Here is an 18,590-nt window from a genome sequence, read left to right as displayed (position 1 = left end):
ATGAGAAAAAGTAAAAATTACATATAACCCAACTTTTTAAAGTAACCAAATTTCTTATTATATTTCACTGATTTTTTTTTTAAATCTTCATTTCATTGAGATATATTCACATACCACGCAGTCATACAAAACAAATCGTACTTTCGATTGTTTACAGTACCATTACATAGTTGTACATTCATCACCTAAATCAATCCCTGACACCTTCATTAGCACACACACAAAAATAACAAGAATAATAATTAGAGTGAAAAAGAGCAATTGAAGTAAAAAAGAACACTGGGTACCTTTGTCTGTTTGTTTCCTTCCCCTATTTTTCTACTCATCCATCCATAAACTAGACAAAGTGGAGTGTGGTCCTTATGGCTTTCCCAATCCCATTGTCACCCCTCATAAGCTACATTTTTATACAACTGTCTTCGAGATTCATGGGTTCTGGGTTGTAGTTTGATAGTTTCAGGTATCCACCACCAGCTACCCCAATTCTTTAGAACCTAAAAAGGGTTGTCTAAAGTGTGCGTAAGAGTGCCCACCAGAGTGACCTCTCGGCTCCTTTTGGAATCTCTCTGCCACTGAAGCTTATTTCATTTCCTTTCACATCCCCCTTTTGCTCAAGAAGATGTTCTCCATACCACGATGCCGGGTCTACATTCCTCCCCGGGATTCATATTCCACGTTGCCAGGGAGATTCATTCCCCTGGGTGTCTGATCCCACGTAGGGGGGAGGGCAGTGATTTCACCTTTCAAGTTGGCTTAGCCAGAGAGAGAGGGCCACATCTGAGCAACAAAGAGGCATTCGGGAGGAGGCTCTTAGGCACAACCATAGGGATGCCTAGCCTCTCTTTGCAGCAACCGTCTTCCCAAGGGTAAAACTTATGGTAGAGGGCCCAACCCATCAAACCACCAGTCCCCTATGTCTGTGGTCATGTTAGCAACCATGGAGGTGGGGTAGGCCAATACCCCTGCATTCTCCACAGGCTCCTCAAGGGGGCACTACATCTTTTTTTTTTTTTTCCTTGTTTTTCTTTTTTTTTTTTTTAACTTTCCCTTCTTTTTTAAATCAACTGTATGAAAAAGAAGTTAAAAAGAAAACAAACATACAATAAAAGAACATTTCAAAGAGACCATAACAAGGGAGTAAGAAAAAGACAACTAACCTAAGATAACTGCTTAACTTCCAACATGTTCCTACTTTACCCCAAGAAAGTTACATAATATAGCAACATTTCTGTGAACTTGTTCCTACTATATCCATCAGAAATTAACAGACCATAGTCATTCCTGGGCATCCCCAGAACGTTAAATAGCTTATCTGTTCTTCTTGGATTATTGTTCCCCCTTCCTTAATTGCTCTCTACTGCTAGTTCCCCTACATTCTACATTATAAACCATTTGTTTTACATTTTTCAAAGTTCACATTAGTGGTAGCATATAATATTTCTCTTCTTGTGCCTGGCTTATTTCGCTCACCATTATGTCTTCAAGGTTCATCCATGTTGTCATATGTTTCACGAGATCATTCCTTCTTACTGCTGCGTAGTATTCCATCGTGTGTATATACCACATTTTATTTATCCACTCGTCTGTTGAAGGACATTTGGGTTGTTTCCATCTCTTGGCAATTGTGAATAATGCTGCTATGAACATTGGCGTGCAGATATCTGTTCGTGTCACTGCTTTCCGATCTTCCGGGTATATACCGAGAAGTGCAATCGCTGGATCGAATGGTAACTCTATATCTAGTTTTCTAAGGAACTGCCAGACTGACTTCCAGAGTGGCTGAACCATTATACAGTCCCACCAACAATGAATAAGAGTTCCAATTTCTCCACATCCCCTCCAGCATTTGTAGTTTCCTGTTTGTTTAATGGCAGCCATTCTAACCGGTGTTAGATGGTATCTCATTGTGGTCTTAATTTGCATCTCTCTAATAGCTAGTGAAGCTGAACATTTTTTCATGTGTTTCTTGGCCATTTGTATTTCCTTTTCAGAGAACTGTCTTTTCATATCTTTTGCCCATTTTATAATTGGGCTGTCTGTACTATTGTCCTTGAGTTGTAGGATTTCTTTAAATATGCAAGATATCAGTCTTTTGTCAGATACATGGTTTCCAAAAATTTTTTCCCATTGAGTTGGCTGCCTCTTTACCTTTTTGAGAAATTCCTTTGAGGTGCAGAAACTTCTAAGCTTGAGGAGTTCCCATTTATCTATTTTCTCTTTTGTTGCTTGTGCTTTGGGTGTAAAGTCTAGGAAGTGGCCGCCTAATACAAGGTCTTGAAGATGTTTTCCTACATTATCTTCTAGGAGTTTTATGGTACTTTCTTTTATATTGAGATCTTTGGTCCATTTTGAGTTAATTTTTGTATAGGGGGTGAGGTAGGGGTCCTCTTTCATTCTTTTGGATATGGATATCCAACTCTCCCAGCCCCATTTGTTGAAAAGACCATTATGACTCAGTTCAGTGACTTTGGGGGCCTTATCAAAGATCAGTCGGCCATAGATCTGAGGGTCTATCTCTGAATTCTCAATTCGATTCCATTGATCTATATGTCTATCTTTGTGCCAGTACCGTGCTGTTTTGACAACTGTGGCTTTATAATAAGCTTCAAAGTCAGGGAGTGTAAGTCCTCCCACTTCGTTTTTCTTTTTTAGAGTGTCTTTAGCAATTTGAGGCATCTTCCCTTTCCAAATAAATTTGATAACTAGCTTTTCCAAGTCTGCAAAGTAGGTTGTTGGAATTTTGATTGGGATTGCATTGAATCTGTAGATGAGTTTGGGTAGAATTGACATCTTAATGACATTTAGCCTTCCTATCCATGAACATGGAATATTTTTCCATCTTTTAAGGTCCCCTTCTATTTCTTTTAGTAGAGTTGTGTAGTTTTCTTTGTATAGGTCTTTTACATCTTTGGTTAAGTTTATTCCTAGGTACTTGATTTTTTTAGTTGCTATTGAAAATGGTATCTTTTTCTTGAGGGTCTCTTCAGTTTGTTCATTTCTAGCATATAGAAACATTACTGACTTATATGCATTAATCTTGTATCCCGCTACTTTGCTAAATTTATTAGCTCTAGTAGGTGTATCGTTGATTTCTCAGGGTTTTCTAGATATAAGATCATATCATCTGCAAACAATGACAGTTTTACTTCTTCTTTTCCAATTTGGATGCCTTTTATTTCTTTGTCTTGCTGGATTGCCCTGGCTAGCACTTCCAGCACAACGTTGAGTAACAGTGGTGACAGTGGGCATCCTTGTCTTGTTCCTGATCTTAGAGGGAAGGCTTTCAGTCTCTCACCATTGAGTACTATGCTGGCTGTGGGTTTTTCATATATGCTCTTTATCATGTTGAGGAAGTTTCCTTCAATTCCTACCTTTTGAAGTGTTTTTATCAAAAAGGGATGTTGGATTTTGTCAAATGCTTTTTCAGCATCTATTGAGATGATCAATTGATTTTTCCCTTTCGAGTTTTTAATGTGTTGTAATACATTGATTGTTTTTCTTATGTTGAACCATCCTTGCATGCCTGGAATGAACCCCACTTGGTCATGGTGTATGATTTTTTTAATGTGTCTTTGGATTCGATTTGCAAGTATTTTGTTGAGGATTTTTGCATCTATATTCATTAGGGAGATTGGCCGGTAGTTTTCCTTTTTTGTAGCATCTTTGCCTGGTTTTGGTATTAGATTGATGTTAGCTTCATAAAATGAGTTAGGTAGTGTTCCATTTTCTTCAATGTTTTGAAAGAGTTTGAGTAAGATTGGTGTCAGTTCTTTCTGGAAAGTTTGGTAGAATTCCCCTGTGAAGCCATCTGGCCCTGGGCATTTATTTGTGGGAAGATTTTAGATGACTGATTGGATCTCTTTGCTTGTGATGGGTTGGTTGATGTCTTCTATTTCTTCTCTGGTCAGTCTAGGTTGTTCATATGTTTCCAGGAAATTGTCCATTTCTTCTACATTATCCAGTTTGTTGCCATACAGTTGTTCATAATATCCTCTTGTAATTTTTTTAATTTCTTCAGGATCTGCAGTTATGTCACCTTTTTCATTCATTATTTTGTTGATATGGGTCTTCTCTCTTTTTGATTTTGTCAGTCTAGCTAGGGGCTTGTCAATCTTGTTGATCTTCTCAAAGAACCAACTTTTGGTGATATTTATCCTCTCTATTGTTTTTTTGTTCTCTATGTCATTTATTTCTGCTTTAATCCTTGTTATTTCTTTTCTTGTACTTGGTTTAGGATTGGTTTGCTGTTCATTTTCTAGCTTCTTCAGTTGATCCATTAGTTCTTTGATTTTGGCTCTTTCTTCCTTTTTAATATATGCGTTTAGTGCTATAAATTTCCCCCTTAGCACCGCTTTTGCTGCATCCCATAGGTTTTGGTATGTTGTGTTCTCATTTTCATTCGTCTCTATATATTTAGCAATTTCTCTTGCTATTTCTTCTTTAACCCAGTGATTGTTTAGGAGTGTGTTGTTTAACCTCCAGGTATTTGTGAATTTTCTAAGTCTCTGGTGGTTATTGACTTCTAATTGTATTCCATTGTGGTCAGAGAATGTGCTTTGAATAATTTCAATCTTTTTAAATTTATTGAGGCTTGTTTTATGTCCCAGCATATGATCTATTCTGGAGAAAGTTCCATGGGCACTAGAAAAGTATGTGTATCCTGGTGATTTGGGATGTAATGTCCTGTATATGTCTGTTAAATCTAATTCATTTATCAGATTGTTTAGGTTTTCAATTTCCTTATTGGTCTTCTGTCTGGTTGATCTATCTATAGGAGAGAGTGATGTGCTGAAGTCTCCCACAATTATTGTGGAAACATCAATTGCTTCCTTTAGTTTTGCCAGTGTTTCTCTCATGTATTTTGTGGCACCTTGACTGGGTACATAGACATTTACGATTGTTATTTCTTCTTGCTGAATTGCCCCTTTTATTAGTATGTAGTGGCTGTCTTTGTCTCTCAAAACATCCCTGCATTTGAAGTCTATTTTATCTGAGATTAATATTTCTACACCTGCTTTCTTTTGGCTGTAGCTTGCATGAAATATTTTTTTCCATCCTTTCACTTTCAGTTTCTTTGTGTCCCTGTGTCTAAGATGAGTCTCTTGTATGCAACATATTGATGGTTCATTTTTTTTGATCCATTCTGCGAATCTATATCTTTTAATTGGGGAGTTTAATCCATTTACATTCAACGTTATAACCGTGAAGGCATTTCTTGAATCAGCCATCTTATCCTTTGGTTTATGTTTTTCATATTTTTCCCCTCTGTCTATTAATATCCTTTATTGTACCCATACCGAATCTCTTTAGTACTGAACCTTTCTCCAAGTCTCTCTGTCCTTTCTTTGTTTCTCTGTGTGTAGGGCTCCTTGAGTATCTCCAGTAGGGCAGGTCTCTTTTTAGCAAATTCTCTCAGCATTTGTTTGTCTGTGAAAAATTTAAGCTCTCCCTCAAATTTGAAGGAGAGCTTTGCTGGATAAAGTATTCTTGGCTGGAAATTTTTCTCATTCAGAATTGTAAATATATCGTGCCACTGCCTTCTTGCCTCCATGGTGGCTGCTGAGTAGTCACTACTTAGTCTTATGCTGTTTCCTTTGTATGTGGTGAATTGCTTTTCTCTTGCTGCTTTCAGAACTTGCTCCTTCTCTTCTGTGTTTGACAGTGTGATCAGTATATGTCTCGGAGTGGGTTTATTTGGATTTATTGTATTTGGAGTTCGCTGAGCATTTATGATTTGTATATTTATGTTGTTTAGAAGATTTGGGAAGTTTTCCCCAACAATTTCTTTGAATACTCTTCCTAGACCTTTACGCTTTTCTTCCCCTTCTGGGACACCAATGAGTCTTATATTCGGACGTTTCATATTATCTATCATATCCCTGAGGTCCATTTCGATTTTTTCAATTTTTTTTCCCATTCTTTCTTTTATGCTTTCATTTTCCCTTCTGTCATCTTCCAGGTCACTGATTCATTGTTCAACTTCCTCTAGTCTTGTACTATGAGTGTCCAGAATCTTTTTAATTTGGTCAACAGTTTCTTTAATTTCCATAAGATCATCCATTTTTTTATTTAGTCTTGCAATGTCTTCTTTATGCTCTTCTAGGGTCTTCTTGATTTCCTTTGTCTCCCGTACTATGGTCTCATTGTTCATCTTTAGTTCTTTGAGTAGCTGCTCTAGGTGCTGTGTCTCTTCTGGTCTTTTGATTTGGATGCTTGGGCTTGGGTTATCCATATCGTCTGGTTTTTTCATATGCTTTATAATTTTCTGTTGTTTTTGGCCTCGTGGCATTTGCTGAACTTGATAGGGTTCTTTTAGAATTTGTAGACCAATTGAAGTCCTTGTCTCTAATTTATCAGATCTACAGCTTCGTGGAGTACACTTTCTCTAACTAACCAGCAGGTGGCGTCCACGAGCCACCTGTTCTCCACAAGCCAGTTCTCCCCTGCTTAGCCTCTTTGGTGAGTGGGGGAGTGAGTCTTGTGGGGTCCAATTGGTGTACCAAGCTTGCGTGTGTAGTTGGTGTTGCCTGCCCTGTATATGGGGTGTGTTTCTGGGCAGTCAGGGAGGGGGGGTGGCCCTAACAATCAAATCTCCCTGGTGATCCTGGAGTTTTAAAGCTGCTGCAATAGTCTAATCCTTCAGCTCAGTCCTGCCACAGTTTGTCTCTGCCACTGACCCACAAGTCGTTGGTATTGGCGTATGGCTCCTGAGACTTGCAAGTGGGCCCCTCTTCCAGGCTGTGCACCCCAGGTCCTCTGTTGAGGGATGACTGTGCTATGTCACAGGTGAGTGCCGTCCCCCCAGGGCAGTTCTGGGCTGCTGGGCTGTGTAGGGAGGCTCCCAGTCTGCTGAAATGATGGCTGAATGGGGCTTTGTTAATTCACACTGCTCCACCTTCCCAACTCTGGGACAATCAGCTGAGGTTGCAGGGAAGGCTAATGTCCACACCCAGTTTTGTGGTGTGTGCCTGTTATTTGAAGCACTTCTGTCACAATGGGTTGTCTGGGGCAGCTCTGGGCTATGGGGCTGGCGATGGGCAGGAGTGTTTCGTGTCCACCAGGATGATGGCTGTGAGTGGACACCCCCCTTTTCTTGGGAAGTTGTGGTGTTTAGTGAATTTTCTCAGCCACTGGATTATTGCCTTTTGTCTCAGAGCTCTCTTAGTTCTTCTCTTGACTTGACCTGCCCAAATTGCAAGTCTTTGAAGCTTTCTGTATTGGGCTTCTTAGAGTACTTGTTTTAGAAAAAGGAAAAAGGATTAAAAAAAAAAAAAAAAGAAAGGGCCCTCCTCAGAGATCTAATGGGTTATTGAAATGGCTAAGAGACAAAGCAACCAGGGCCATTAAGGAAAAGTCCACAGGGCAGAGAGATCAGCTTTTCTTCGGGATTTGCATATGCGCCTCAGGGCCTGAGCTCTGCCCTTCCCCTTTCTATGTTCACCAGAACTCCAAAATCCTCCGCTTTTATTTTGGAGTTTTTTGTGTTGTTTTTTTTCTATGCCTGTCTCCTCTCTGCTGGGCTGGCTGCTCTCAGATTCTCTGGTGTCTGGTCTCAGTCTATCTATGGTTGGAGTTTGGATCAGTAGAATGAGTTTCTGATAAGGGCTGCCACTGCAGTTCTCCCTTCTCCTTCCAGGAGCTGACAGCCCCTCCTCCCACGGGACTGAGCCTGGCAGGGAGGGGCGTGGGTCCCCTGGCCGCAAAAACTTACAGATGTCGCTGATCTCAGCAGTTCCACGTTTTCATGAGTGTTGTATGAAGTATGTCCAAAGTCAGATTGCTCTGTGGTGTCCAGTCCACGCAGTTCCTGGCTTTCTACCTACTCTCCTGGAGGAGTAACTAAAACATACAGCTCACCAGTCCGCCATCTTGCCCCGCCTCTCATCTTTGTTTCTTTTGTCATGGGACTTATTTGGATTGTAGAGTAGTGGTTAAGAGTTTGGACCCTGGAGTCAAGACTGCCCAAGTTTGAATCCTGGCTCTAGCACTTCTATCTTATATGACCATGGGTAGGTAGTAAGGCAGGGATAATATAGTGTCTGCTATTAAGAGGATTAAAGGAGAAAAAGTGCCTGACACATAGCAAACATTAGGTATTTGTTAATTATATTTAAAGTCATTTAAGACTTAAATAAACAGACAAGTTCCATATTTAGCAGTGTTTGCCAATAAATTACATTTAAATGATTGCAAATCAGATTATATAAAAAATTTATAGCAACCTATTCAGATTGCAGTTTTCAAAATAGGCACATGGGATTTATTTTCCCATTGGATCTTGGTATCTTGGTTTTAAAATTTGAAAACCAGTTATATTTGAAACCACATTCTGATAACTTACAAGCTAATAGGCAAAAATGGCTCCTTGGGGCTTTCACCTAATAAGGTATAGTTCTGTTGTCATTTTCTAGATAGCTCAGTATACATGAAGAATTAATCATGGTGTTTTCAATAAGGACGTTCTGTTAGATTTAGCTTACTTCAGTCTGAAAGCAGTCTTAAAGTTGAATGGTAACTTATATATCATCTAGTTGAGTCCATTCCTTCTATCATATCCTTGAGCTGGACACCATTCTTCATTTTTCAAATGATTTAAATCATTTAGCATACTCTTTATTGAATACTTACTTCGTGCCAGGTGGGTACTGTTTGAGGCATTAAGGAATGAATAGTGAATCTGAGGAAGTGCTGACCATGCCTTTTTGAAGACATGGCACTTACAGAAAGTGGTAATATTTGCATGTCCCTTTCTAATAAATGGAGGAGGTTGCTCTTGGCCCAAGTCCTTTAGCTGCTGCTTCTGACTTCCCAGAAAATTGAGGGGGTCGGTATGTCAGTACACTTGAACTCATTTGTGATACATCAGGTGGGAAGCTCAGGCCTATTAAACACAAAGCTGCCTTCCTCTCAAGGAAGATTAGTCCAGTTTATTGTGTGGGGGGTTTGTTAAAGCCATGGACATAGATTTGGAGCTAAAATGGGAGGCATTGGGATCCCAGATCTGTTAGGCATACTGTTTTTGAGAAAAGTTGCAGGCAGGGTCTCTGCATTGCACAATTCCAAGGAACTTCATTCGTATTGTATCCTACATGAATGATGTCCCTTGAAGTTTTGCAGTACATTGTTCTGTATGCAGCCTTCCTTGCGTATCCTGGGAAAAGTGTAGGACAGCTTACATTGACATCACGAGTCTAGCCTATGACTTTTCAGGATTGTTTCAGTGGAACCATTGTCTATTAATTAATAGAAATGTCTGCTTAAGGAATATGCAGAATATAGCCTGCAGAAGGTATCACAAATTTTTGACAGTGCCAGACATTCTTTTTATAGTTTTCTCTTTTTTTTTTAACTCCAACGATGTGATCCAAAGAATAAAACAAACATAATCTTTTTCTTGGGGTGATTTTGTTGATCTATTATTTCAGTCTTTAGCCCTTTGTAAATCAAAAACAAAATTTTTTTTTCTTTCAGAATGTAGACAGTCTACTGAAGTAAAATACATAGAACTTTAGAGCTGCTACTGTATGAAAGGCTATGTTAGGAACAATTAAGGCAAAATAATTTACCATGGGGTTTGTGTGTGTGTGTGTGGCTTTTTTTTTTTTTTTTTTTTTTTTTGTAGTTATTAGATTAGGCTGGAGTATTTTCATACCTTTTTTTTTTTTTAAGGTATTCCTCTCTGAGATTGTTGTTAGGAAGATGATATATTTTTTCCAAAAAATTTGATTCTTATTGATGCCCCATGTTTTGTTTGTTTAAAGTGTCAACCCAAGAAAAAATCTACGCCACTGAAGTATGAAGTTGGAGATCTCATCTGGGCTAAATTCAAGAGACGCCCATGGTGGCCCTGCAGAATTTGTTCTGATCCATTGATTAACACACACTCAAAAATGAAAGGTAATACTTGCAGATGATTATGCATGATAAAATTAAATATAGAATTTGCCTGTAGTAATAACCCATTTTTTCTTTCTAACATTTCATGAGTGGTTAACATAGTTTTACCTTTTTCTGTTAGTTTGTTTTACTCTATGGTATAAAGATTCCAAATTATTTTAGCTGTAGACTCTAGGAAAATGTTAATTTTTTTACCTAAAGTTTATATTGTCCAGAATAACTTTTTAAGTATATCTGTTTGTTTCTACTTTAATCTTCAGGTTTATGTCATTCTTTTTATAGTTTTGAAGCTGAAATAATTGTAAATAATGCTTATGAGTTATTTCAGATTTTAAAATCTTGATTTAGAATATTTTCCTTAATTATCATTGGTGGTTGTTCTGTATGAATGTCAGGTACTTTATCATTAAAATAGCTATAAAGGCAGGGCTGCAATTTGTTTGTTAGCTTTCTAGTTTCTATTAAGATGTTTTGTTAGTTTTATTCCAGTTTTTAAATATGTATTATAGTCTCTTTAATTGGTCATATATTCACAAGGTTCAAAAAAAGTGAAATCACTCCCTCTTTTGCTCTGATCCTTTCCATTCACTAACCCTCCTTCCAGTGGGTAACAATTTTTTATTTATGTATTTTTCCAGAGTTCCTTTGTGTAAATCCAAATATATATTCTCACATACCCCCTTCCCTTTTTACCATAAAAGTAGTGTTTTGAATATATTGTCTGTAGCTTTCTTTTTTCACTTCTTGGAGATTTTTTCTGTATCAGTGCATTGATTTTTACGTCTGCATAGTTTTCTACTTTTTGATTATGCTGTACTTTATATGAATAGTCCCCTGTTGATGGGAATTTAGGTTTTTTAAATATTGTGTTGCAAAGACAACATATAACATGCCTGCTTAATGTACACCCACAATGTTGTAAAGAATAACTGTATATTTCATGTATATTTATATATATCTGTAGGATGATTTCCCCAAAGTGAGAATGCAGGATTTGATTTTATATTTTGAGTATTGAATATTGAGGTGCCAAGAGACCTTTATAGCACACATTTTTTTTTTTATAATTGAATATTTTATTGGCTTTTTTTTTAAATTCAGTTTTAATGAAATATATTCACATACCATACAATCATCCCATGGTATACAATCAGCTGTTCACAGTACGATCATATAGATAGTTATGCATTCATCACCACAATCTGTTTCTGAATGTTTTCCTTAGAACAGAAAGAATCAGAAGAAGAATAAAAAATAAAAGTAAAAAAAAGAAAACCCAAACCATCCCCCCATCCCACCCTATTTGTCATTTAGTTTTTGTCCCCACTTTTCTACCCAACTGTCCACACACTAGGCAAAGGGAGTGTGATCCATGAGGCCTTCACAATCACACTGTCACCCCTTGTAATCTACATTATTATACAATGCTCTTCAGGAGTCCAGACTACTGGGTTGGAGTTTGGTAGTTCCAAGTATTTACTTCTAGCTATTTCAGTACATTCAAACCTAAGAGGTGTTATCTGTATAGTGCATAAGAATGTGCACCAGAGTGACCTCTCAACTCCACTTGAAATCTCTCAGCCACTGAAAGTATTTCATCTCATTTTGCATCCCCCTTTTGGTCAAGAAGATATTCTTAATCCCACGATGCCGGGTCCAGATTCATCCCCGGGAGTCATATCCTGCGTTGCCAGGGAGATTTACACCCCTGGGAGTTGGGTCCCACGTAGGAGGGAGGGCAGTGAGTTCACCTGCCAAGGTGGCTTAGTTAGCGAGAGAGGGAAGGCCACATCTGAGCAACAAAGAGGTACTCAGGGGGAGACTCTTAGGCATAATTATATGCAAGTTTAGCCTCTCCTTTGCAGTAACGAGCTTCATAAGGGGAAGTCCTATGATAGAGGGCTTGGCACATCAAATCACCAGTCCCAGTGTTTGTGACAACATCAACACCAGTGCAGGTGTGGAAGTCCAGCATTTCTGTAACTTCCCCCAGCTCCTCAGGGCGGGGCGGGGTGGGGAGGCTGTAAATATATTTTTTATTCTCTGCCCAAATTACTTTGGGATGTGTCACTATTTCACTCTAACCTATACTAACCTACCATAGCTCACTTCCTATTCAAAATTCCATGTAATTGTATAGCAGACATTTTTTAAAAAATCTGATACCTTATTCATTGTGACTTGTCTGTACATTTAAATTCTGCTGGTAGTAAATTCTTTTAGTTCCTCCCCCTTCACTCTCCCAGTCCCTGCAGGACTGCTGGTTTCTTATTGTACTGTTCTTTACTCACACTGGTTGAGCCTTTGCCATTCATTTCACAAATATTAAGTACATTGTACAGGTTGAGTACTGTCCTAGGTGCTGGGATCCAGTAATGGGCAAAACTTATCAGAGACCAGCAAATCATCAGAATAATAGATAATTACTTACATGAAAAGTGTGTACAAGGAAAAATATTGATGTGTAATGAGTGTATGTATATTACATAGGCACCTAAACTAGAATTTGTGTGTGTGGGAGGGTGTTTTTAGAGGCAGCTTCCCTAGCAGAGTTGTCTTTGATCTTGAGAAGATTAGTAGACGTTAACTAGAAGAAAGAGAGAGGAGATGGTTCTAGGCACAGAAAATAGTATGTGCTGTGTCCCTGAAAGGTCTGCAGCTCACAGACTGATGGAAAGTGAGTCAATAAGAGACTGGAGAAGTCATTGTGGCCCAAATCTTGTAGCACTTTGTAGACTTCTTTAAAATTTTCTGTTTTATCCTAAGAACAATGAGATATACCATTAGTGCGTTGTAAGTAGGGTGACATAGTCTGATGTCTGCTCTTTGGCTACAGTGTGGAAAATCTGAGAGGGGCACAAATAAATAAGGAGAGACAGTTAAAGGGGTCCTTGTAGTAATTATGGTGAGATGGAAGTGGTGAATAGAGATTAAAGAACTATGTAGAAGATAACCTCTATATGACTTGGTAATTGGATAAGTGGGGAGTGAGGGAGAAGAAAGGTCCTGAGGTTTTTTGCTTCTAGGTTTCTGGATCTCAAGAAGGCTTCCAAGTTTTTAGCTTAACTTCTGAATGAATAGTGTTGCTGTTTACTGAGAAAACACTGGAACATATATAACTTGCAGGTGCTGTCTGCTTGTTGATATTTAATTGGAGCCATGGGCAGGGCATGGATGAGATGGCCTTGGGACAGAGTATACAGTGAGAAAGATGGCTTTGAGGAAGCCAGCATATGAAGTCTGTATGGCAGAGATGGAACTTGCAAAATAGAAAAATCAGATGGAGATGGAAGAGGAAAATCGAGAATGTGGTATCTGGGAGTAGTATATTTTAATAAGGAGGATGTGCAACAAAAAGACAAACAACCTGTTCTAGTTTGCTCAGGCTGCCGTTGTGCAAAATACCAGAAATGAATTGGCTTTTATGAAGGGAATTATTCGGTTACAGAGTTATAGTCCTAAGGCCATAAAAGTGTCCAAACAAAGGCATCAGCAATAGGGTACCTTCACTGAAGAATACCGATGGTGTCCAGAAAATCTCTATCAGCTGGGAAGGTACTGGCTGATGTCTGCCCTGGGGTTCTGCTTTCAAAATGGCTTTTTCCCAGGACATTTCTGTCTAGGCGTCTGGAGGTGTTTTCTTAGTTTCTCCCAGGCAAACTCCGGACTAGCAAAAGTCTGCTTTCAATGGCCATCTCCAAAATGTCTCTCTTGTCTGCAGCTAGCTTCTTCTGTCTGAGCTCTTACAGGGTTCCAGTGATTTAATTAAGACCCACGCTGAATGGGCGGGGCCACACCTCCATGGAAATTATCCAATCAGTTATCACCTAAGGTTGGGTGGGTCACATCTCTATGGAAACTACTCAATCCAAAGGTTTCAACCTAATGAAGACTAAATATGTCTGCCCCCACAGGATTGCATCAAAGAACATGGCGTTTTGGGGGACATAATACATCCAAACCAGCACACAACCGAATTAAAAATTGGGATAAAACTTGAATAGACATTTCTCCAAAGAAGATATACAAGTGGCCAATAAATACATGAAAAGATGTTCAATGTCATTAGCCACCAGGCAAATGCAAATCAAAACTTTTATCATCTCACACCCACTAGGGTGACTACTATTTTAAAAAAAGGGAAAATAATAAGTGTTGGAGAGGATGTGGAAAAATAGAAGCCCTTACTCATTTTTGGTTGGGAATGTAAACTGTTGTAGCCACTGTGGAAGACATTGTGGTGATTCCTCAGAAAATTAAGTATAGAATTATCATATGACTTGGCAATCCCACTTGTAGGTATATATACCCAAGATAATTGAAAGCAGGAACTTGAAGAAATATTTGCACACCGATTTTCATTGTGACATTATTAACAATTACAAAAAGGTAGACGCAACCCAAGTGTCCATCAACAGATGAATGGATAAATGAAATGCGATATAAACATACAATGGAATATTATTCAGACATGAAAAGAAATGAAGTTCTGATCCATGCTACAACATGAATGAAACTTGAAGATATGTTGAGTGAAATAAGCCAGGCACAAAAAGACAAGTACTGTACTATCTCTGTAAGCAGAATATGCAAATTCTTAAAGTCAGAAACTAGAATACAGGTTATCAGGAGCCAGGTGGGAGAGAGGAATAGGAAATTAATGTTTAGTCAGTACATAATTCTCTTTAAGGGTGATAATAAAGTTTTGCCAATGGTTATGGTGATGGAGGCACAACTTTGTAAATGTAATTAACACCACTGAATTGTATATGTGAAAAGGAATAAAAAGAGAAACTTCAGGTTGTATGTAAGTTACCACCCAAAAAAAAACCAAACACAAACCATAGAACTGTATGTACAGTAGAGTGAACTTTAATATAAGCAGTGAGCTAAAGTTAACAGCATAATTAAAATTATATTGTTTCATCAGTTATAACAAAAGTACCACACTAATGCAAAATGTTAATAATAGGGAAAACTGTGTTGTGAGAGTGGGGGATTTATGGGAACTCTGTACTTTCTGCATGATTTTTCTGAAAACCTACAACTGCTCCAATTTAAAATAAAGAAGGAAGGTGTGGTCAGTTTGGTTGAGTATTGCTGAGAAATCAAATACTATGTCCATTAGGTATGAGGAGGTAGAGATCATGGGTCACGTTTTTGGTGGTATGCTTTCATCGGGTTGGATTAGAGTGGGTTGAGGAGATGAAGACAGGCGGAGGAGGGGGATGTTACAACTAGAGAGGTATATGGGGTCCTGGTAAATGGGAATGACCGTGCAGTTAGTACCCATAGGAAGAGTCCTGGAGATAGGGAGATGCTGAAGACAGGAGTAATACAGGATCAAAGATGAGATCATAACATATGGTTTCTGAGAAAGTAAGGGGTGGTGTTTCTCCTTGATGGGAGTAGAAACACCCCTCTGATGTAACAAAAGGGATGAGTGTGGGTGCTGGTGATTTGTAGGTTTGTGTGGGATTCTTAAGAATTCTTATCTGATGTGGTTTTTGTGAGTCAAGAATTTGGTCACATCAAATATCAAGTATCAGTATTGACAGGAAAATGCCGTATATTTTCAGTCTGTAAAAGGTTAAAATTCAAGAGCGCTTCCCAAAAAGCATGTATTCAAATAGCTCCATACTGGAGAAATGATGAAAACATGTTAAAATGGATCTGTTTTGTTTTTTTAAACGGGTTTTGTGTAGTAATTTTACTACATAAGAAATTATAGAGATTGCATAAACCATTTGGTCAACAACATATATAGAAGAACAGAACAAAACAAATATGACCATCACTGTCCAAATAAACAGGAAAATTAACCCAATTCTTAAAAATACTACAAATTTCCCAAATGTGGTTCCTTTTGAGAGAAAATTTACTTCTTGAATTAGCCAGTAATTTCTTAGTTCCATTAAACAAAAGTGGGAAATTGTTTTACAGTTAAAAACATTAAAAAGCAACTTACACACGTTTGTAGCCCTCTTAATTTTGGATGTAACAAAAACAAGGACTTCAGGCTGCCTGCTTTTGCCTAGAGCATGGCTTGATAGCGACAGTTTATGTAGAAAACTACATAATTTTCCGTGATCTGAAACCACGTGAAGTTGGAGAATCCCAAAAAAATATTGCAGGGGTCAATTCCTTCCTAAGGGGAAAAAAGTACAGGGACATACTAAATACTGAAATTTCTATTTGTCATTCAATTATTTTTGCCCTGGTGAAAACATAAAAATACGGATAAATATTTCCTACAAATGAAGTTCCTAGAATATTGTTTAAAAAAAAAAAACACAGAATCTTAATTTACTCCTTCCTGTTGTTAAAAATTCAAATATACAGGCACATTTGATGTTTATATAAATTGACAGAGTCAGATTGTCATTTCCTGGTCACAACAGAAGTGCTGGTCTATATGCAACAATGATGACATCCCAAATGCAGATTTATTTTTAATAAAAGTTGCTCATGTTGATTTTTTCTTTTTAATTAAAAAAGACTTCATTCTTAGAGTTTTAGAATTTACGTTTGAGTTGTCTGAAAAAATACAATTTCAATGCAAAAACCAGATGGAGCATTCAAGGGTATATTGCTGGTGCTATCATCTTTTTGCATGTCTTTGTTTTCATTAAAAAAAATAAAATAAACAATAGGTGTAAGACTTGTAAACAGTTAAACGTAACCATATAATATTAATGATATGCCTCATGCACACATATACACAATTAAAAAAAAAGAAAAAGGACAAAGGATCAGACATCTTTCTTTTGCATTTGTTCTAGTTTTCTTCTTAGAAGGCCATAATTCTCCTTAGTTCCTGATGCAGTGGGGTCAAGATGCAGGGAGATCTCATAGTGTTTTTTGGCTAAGTTTAGATGTCCCCAGTGATGATAAAGCACAGCCAAATTACCATGGTAACTTGCAGCATTTGGATTAGCCTTAATTGCCTTGAGGAATAAAGCTTCAGACTCCTTGTATTTCTGGGATTTTCCTAGCACATTTGCCAAGGAGAACATCAGAGAGTGATCATCAGGTATCAATTCCAGAGCTTCCCTTCCAACTGCTTCAGCTGTGGCTAAATTACCTGTATTATCAAGGAGTATAATCATATTGTTCCAAGCCAAACTGTGCTCTGGTTTCAGCACAGTAGCATTTCTCCATGCATTCAATGCATCCACATGACGATTTAGATCTTCATACAGACGTCCAAGGTTGTAGTAACAATCTGGGTATTTTCTTCTGTGTTTAATCGCTGTCCGGTAACTCTGTTCCGCTGCCTCAAACCGTTTCAGGCTGTTCTGCACAATGCCTAAATTCATCCAGGCAGCAGCAAAGTCTGGCTGTATTTGTATAGCCAAAGACAGCAGCTCCTTGGCTTCCTGGAGCTCATTCCTTTCTTTTAAGATATTTCCGAGATTATTCATGGCATGAACATACTTGGGATTTAATCTTTTACAGCTTCCCTGTAGTATCTGATGGCAGCAGTTTGGTTGCCTTTATCTGCCAGGTTTTTGCCAACATTGTAGTGAACCTTAGCATTGAGAGGACACACAGACAGGGCACTTCTAAAAAGCTGTTCTTCATTCCGCCATTCACCGCTGCGAATCATGCATCTCAGCATGTTTAGGAATAAAATTCCCAGTATAATAGCAGCAATTAGTTTCTTTTTTTTAGCATGTTTACTTAGAGCTCCAAATCCGAAAGTCAGCAGCACACAGTACCCAGCACTGGGGAGGTAGAGGACTCTCTGCCACCACAAAGCCCACTCGGAAGAACAGGTTACATGCAGGAAGAAATGGGATCACAAGAAATCCAAGGCCCAGAGTAAGGATCCTTCTGTTATGGCTGTCTTCAGAGCACAGGGCTTGACATATTAGGCCAATTAGGCAGAACCAGAGTGCGACTAGTGTAATTATTCTCCAGTCACTGACTGACTTAATGAGGGGTATGCTGCCCATTGACCAATCAAAACACAGACACCAGGGACACAGCAGCAGCCGTGCATTCAGTGAATAGTAGTAATTATAGTTTATGGCCCTGACCAGCATGCTGTCAGCAAAGGAGGCTGGGTTGACCACCTCGGTGAACGCCGGTGGGCCTGTGCCTATGATTGTCCAGCGCACGTAGAGCATGGCTGCCCCTCCAGAGGTCAGGAGAATCATCCGAAATAGGAGGCCTCCGTTCCTGAGCATGCCCATGTTTTTCTTTAAATGCTTTACAGTAGCCAAGGAAAGATAACACAAAGAATAGGGCACACAGGAGGTCTGCACGGCCAATGATGCCAGCAACCTTGGAGAGCTGGAGGGTCGCCTTGGACTGGGTCTGAAGAGGACTATCTGTTTCTTTTTTGGCTCAGTGGAGAAAGCCCCAGTCATATTCAGTTTCCAGGGCTGTCGGATCTGTTTAATCTTACAGCTAGTTATTTCGTATTACTTTTTCCATTTTCTCTTTGTGTAATTTTGCATGTTTCATTTTTGTTTTCTTTTCCCTGTGATTTGTGACAAGCTGTTTTCAGCCGAGTTCTTGAAAGCTTAATTAATGCTCTTGATAGTTCTTCTGCATTTTTCTTTGAATATGCTCCCTTTTCTGTTCCTTTCAAAGCAGAGACCTGGTGGAACCATCAGTCTTCCATTGACACTGCCCGGTAGTCCGTAGGGAATGTTGAATATCTGCAGTCAAAGTGTTCCCATTCC

General features: G+C 38.6%; 2 protein-coding genes across 9 annotated transcripts in view; one reads left to right on the top strand and one right to left on the bottom strand.

Annotated features, from left to right (window-relative positions):
- NSD1 (nuclear receptor binding SET domain protein 1) overlaps window positions 1-18,590 on the top strand; it is a 227,456-nt gene that overhangs the window by 77,936 nt on the left and 130,930 nt on the right. For all 8 annotated transcript variants that reach the window (XM_037823128.1, XM_037823132.1, XM_037823126.1 and 5 more), the window contains one exon: window positions 9,762-9,897. In XM_037823128.1, coding sequence (XP_037679056.1) covers window positions 9,762-9,897 — 136 coding nt within the window. The remainder of the gene's footprint in view (window positions 1-9,761; window positions 9,898-18,590) is intronic.
- Window positions 16,623-18,110, bottom strand: LOC119524451 (protein O-mannosyl-transferase TMTC4-like). Its single transcript, XM_037823135.1, is given in 3 exon segments — window positions 16,623-17,348; window positions 17,351-17,645; window positions 17,647-18,110. Coding segments are annotated over 3 exon segments (1,443 nt in total). The 5' UTR covers window positions 18,096-18,110; the 3' UTR covers window positions 16,623-16,649.

The sequence above is a fragment of the Choloepus didactylus genome, assembly GCF_015220235.1.
Source record: "Choloepus didactylus isolate mChoDid1 chromosome 11 unlocalized genomic scaffold, mChoDid1.pri SUPER_11_unloc1, whole genome shotgun sequence".
Taxonomy (NCBI): Eukaryota; Metazoa; Chordata; class Mammalia; order Pilosa; family Megalonychidae; genus Choloepus; species Choloepus didactylus.
Note: the sequence above shows the minus strand (reverse complement) of the source record. Positions and strands in the feature narration are given on the sequence as shown.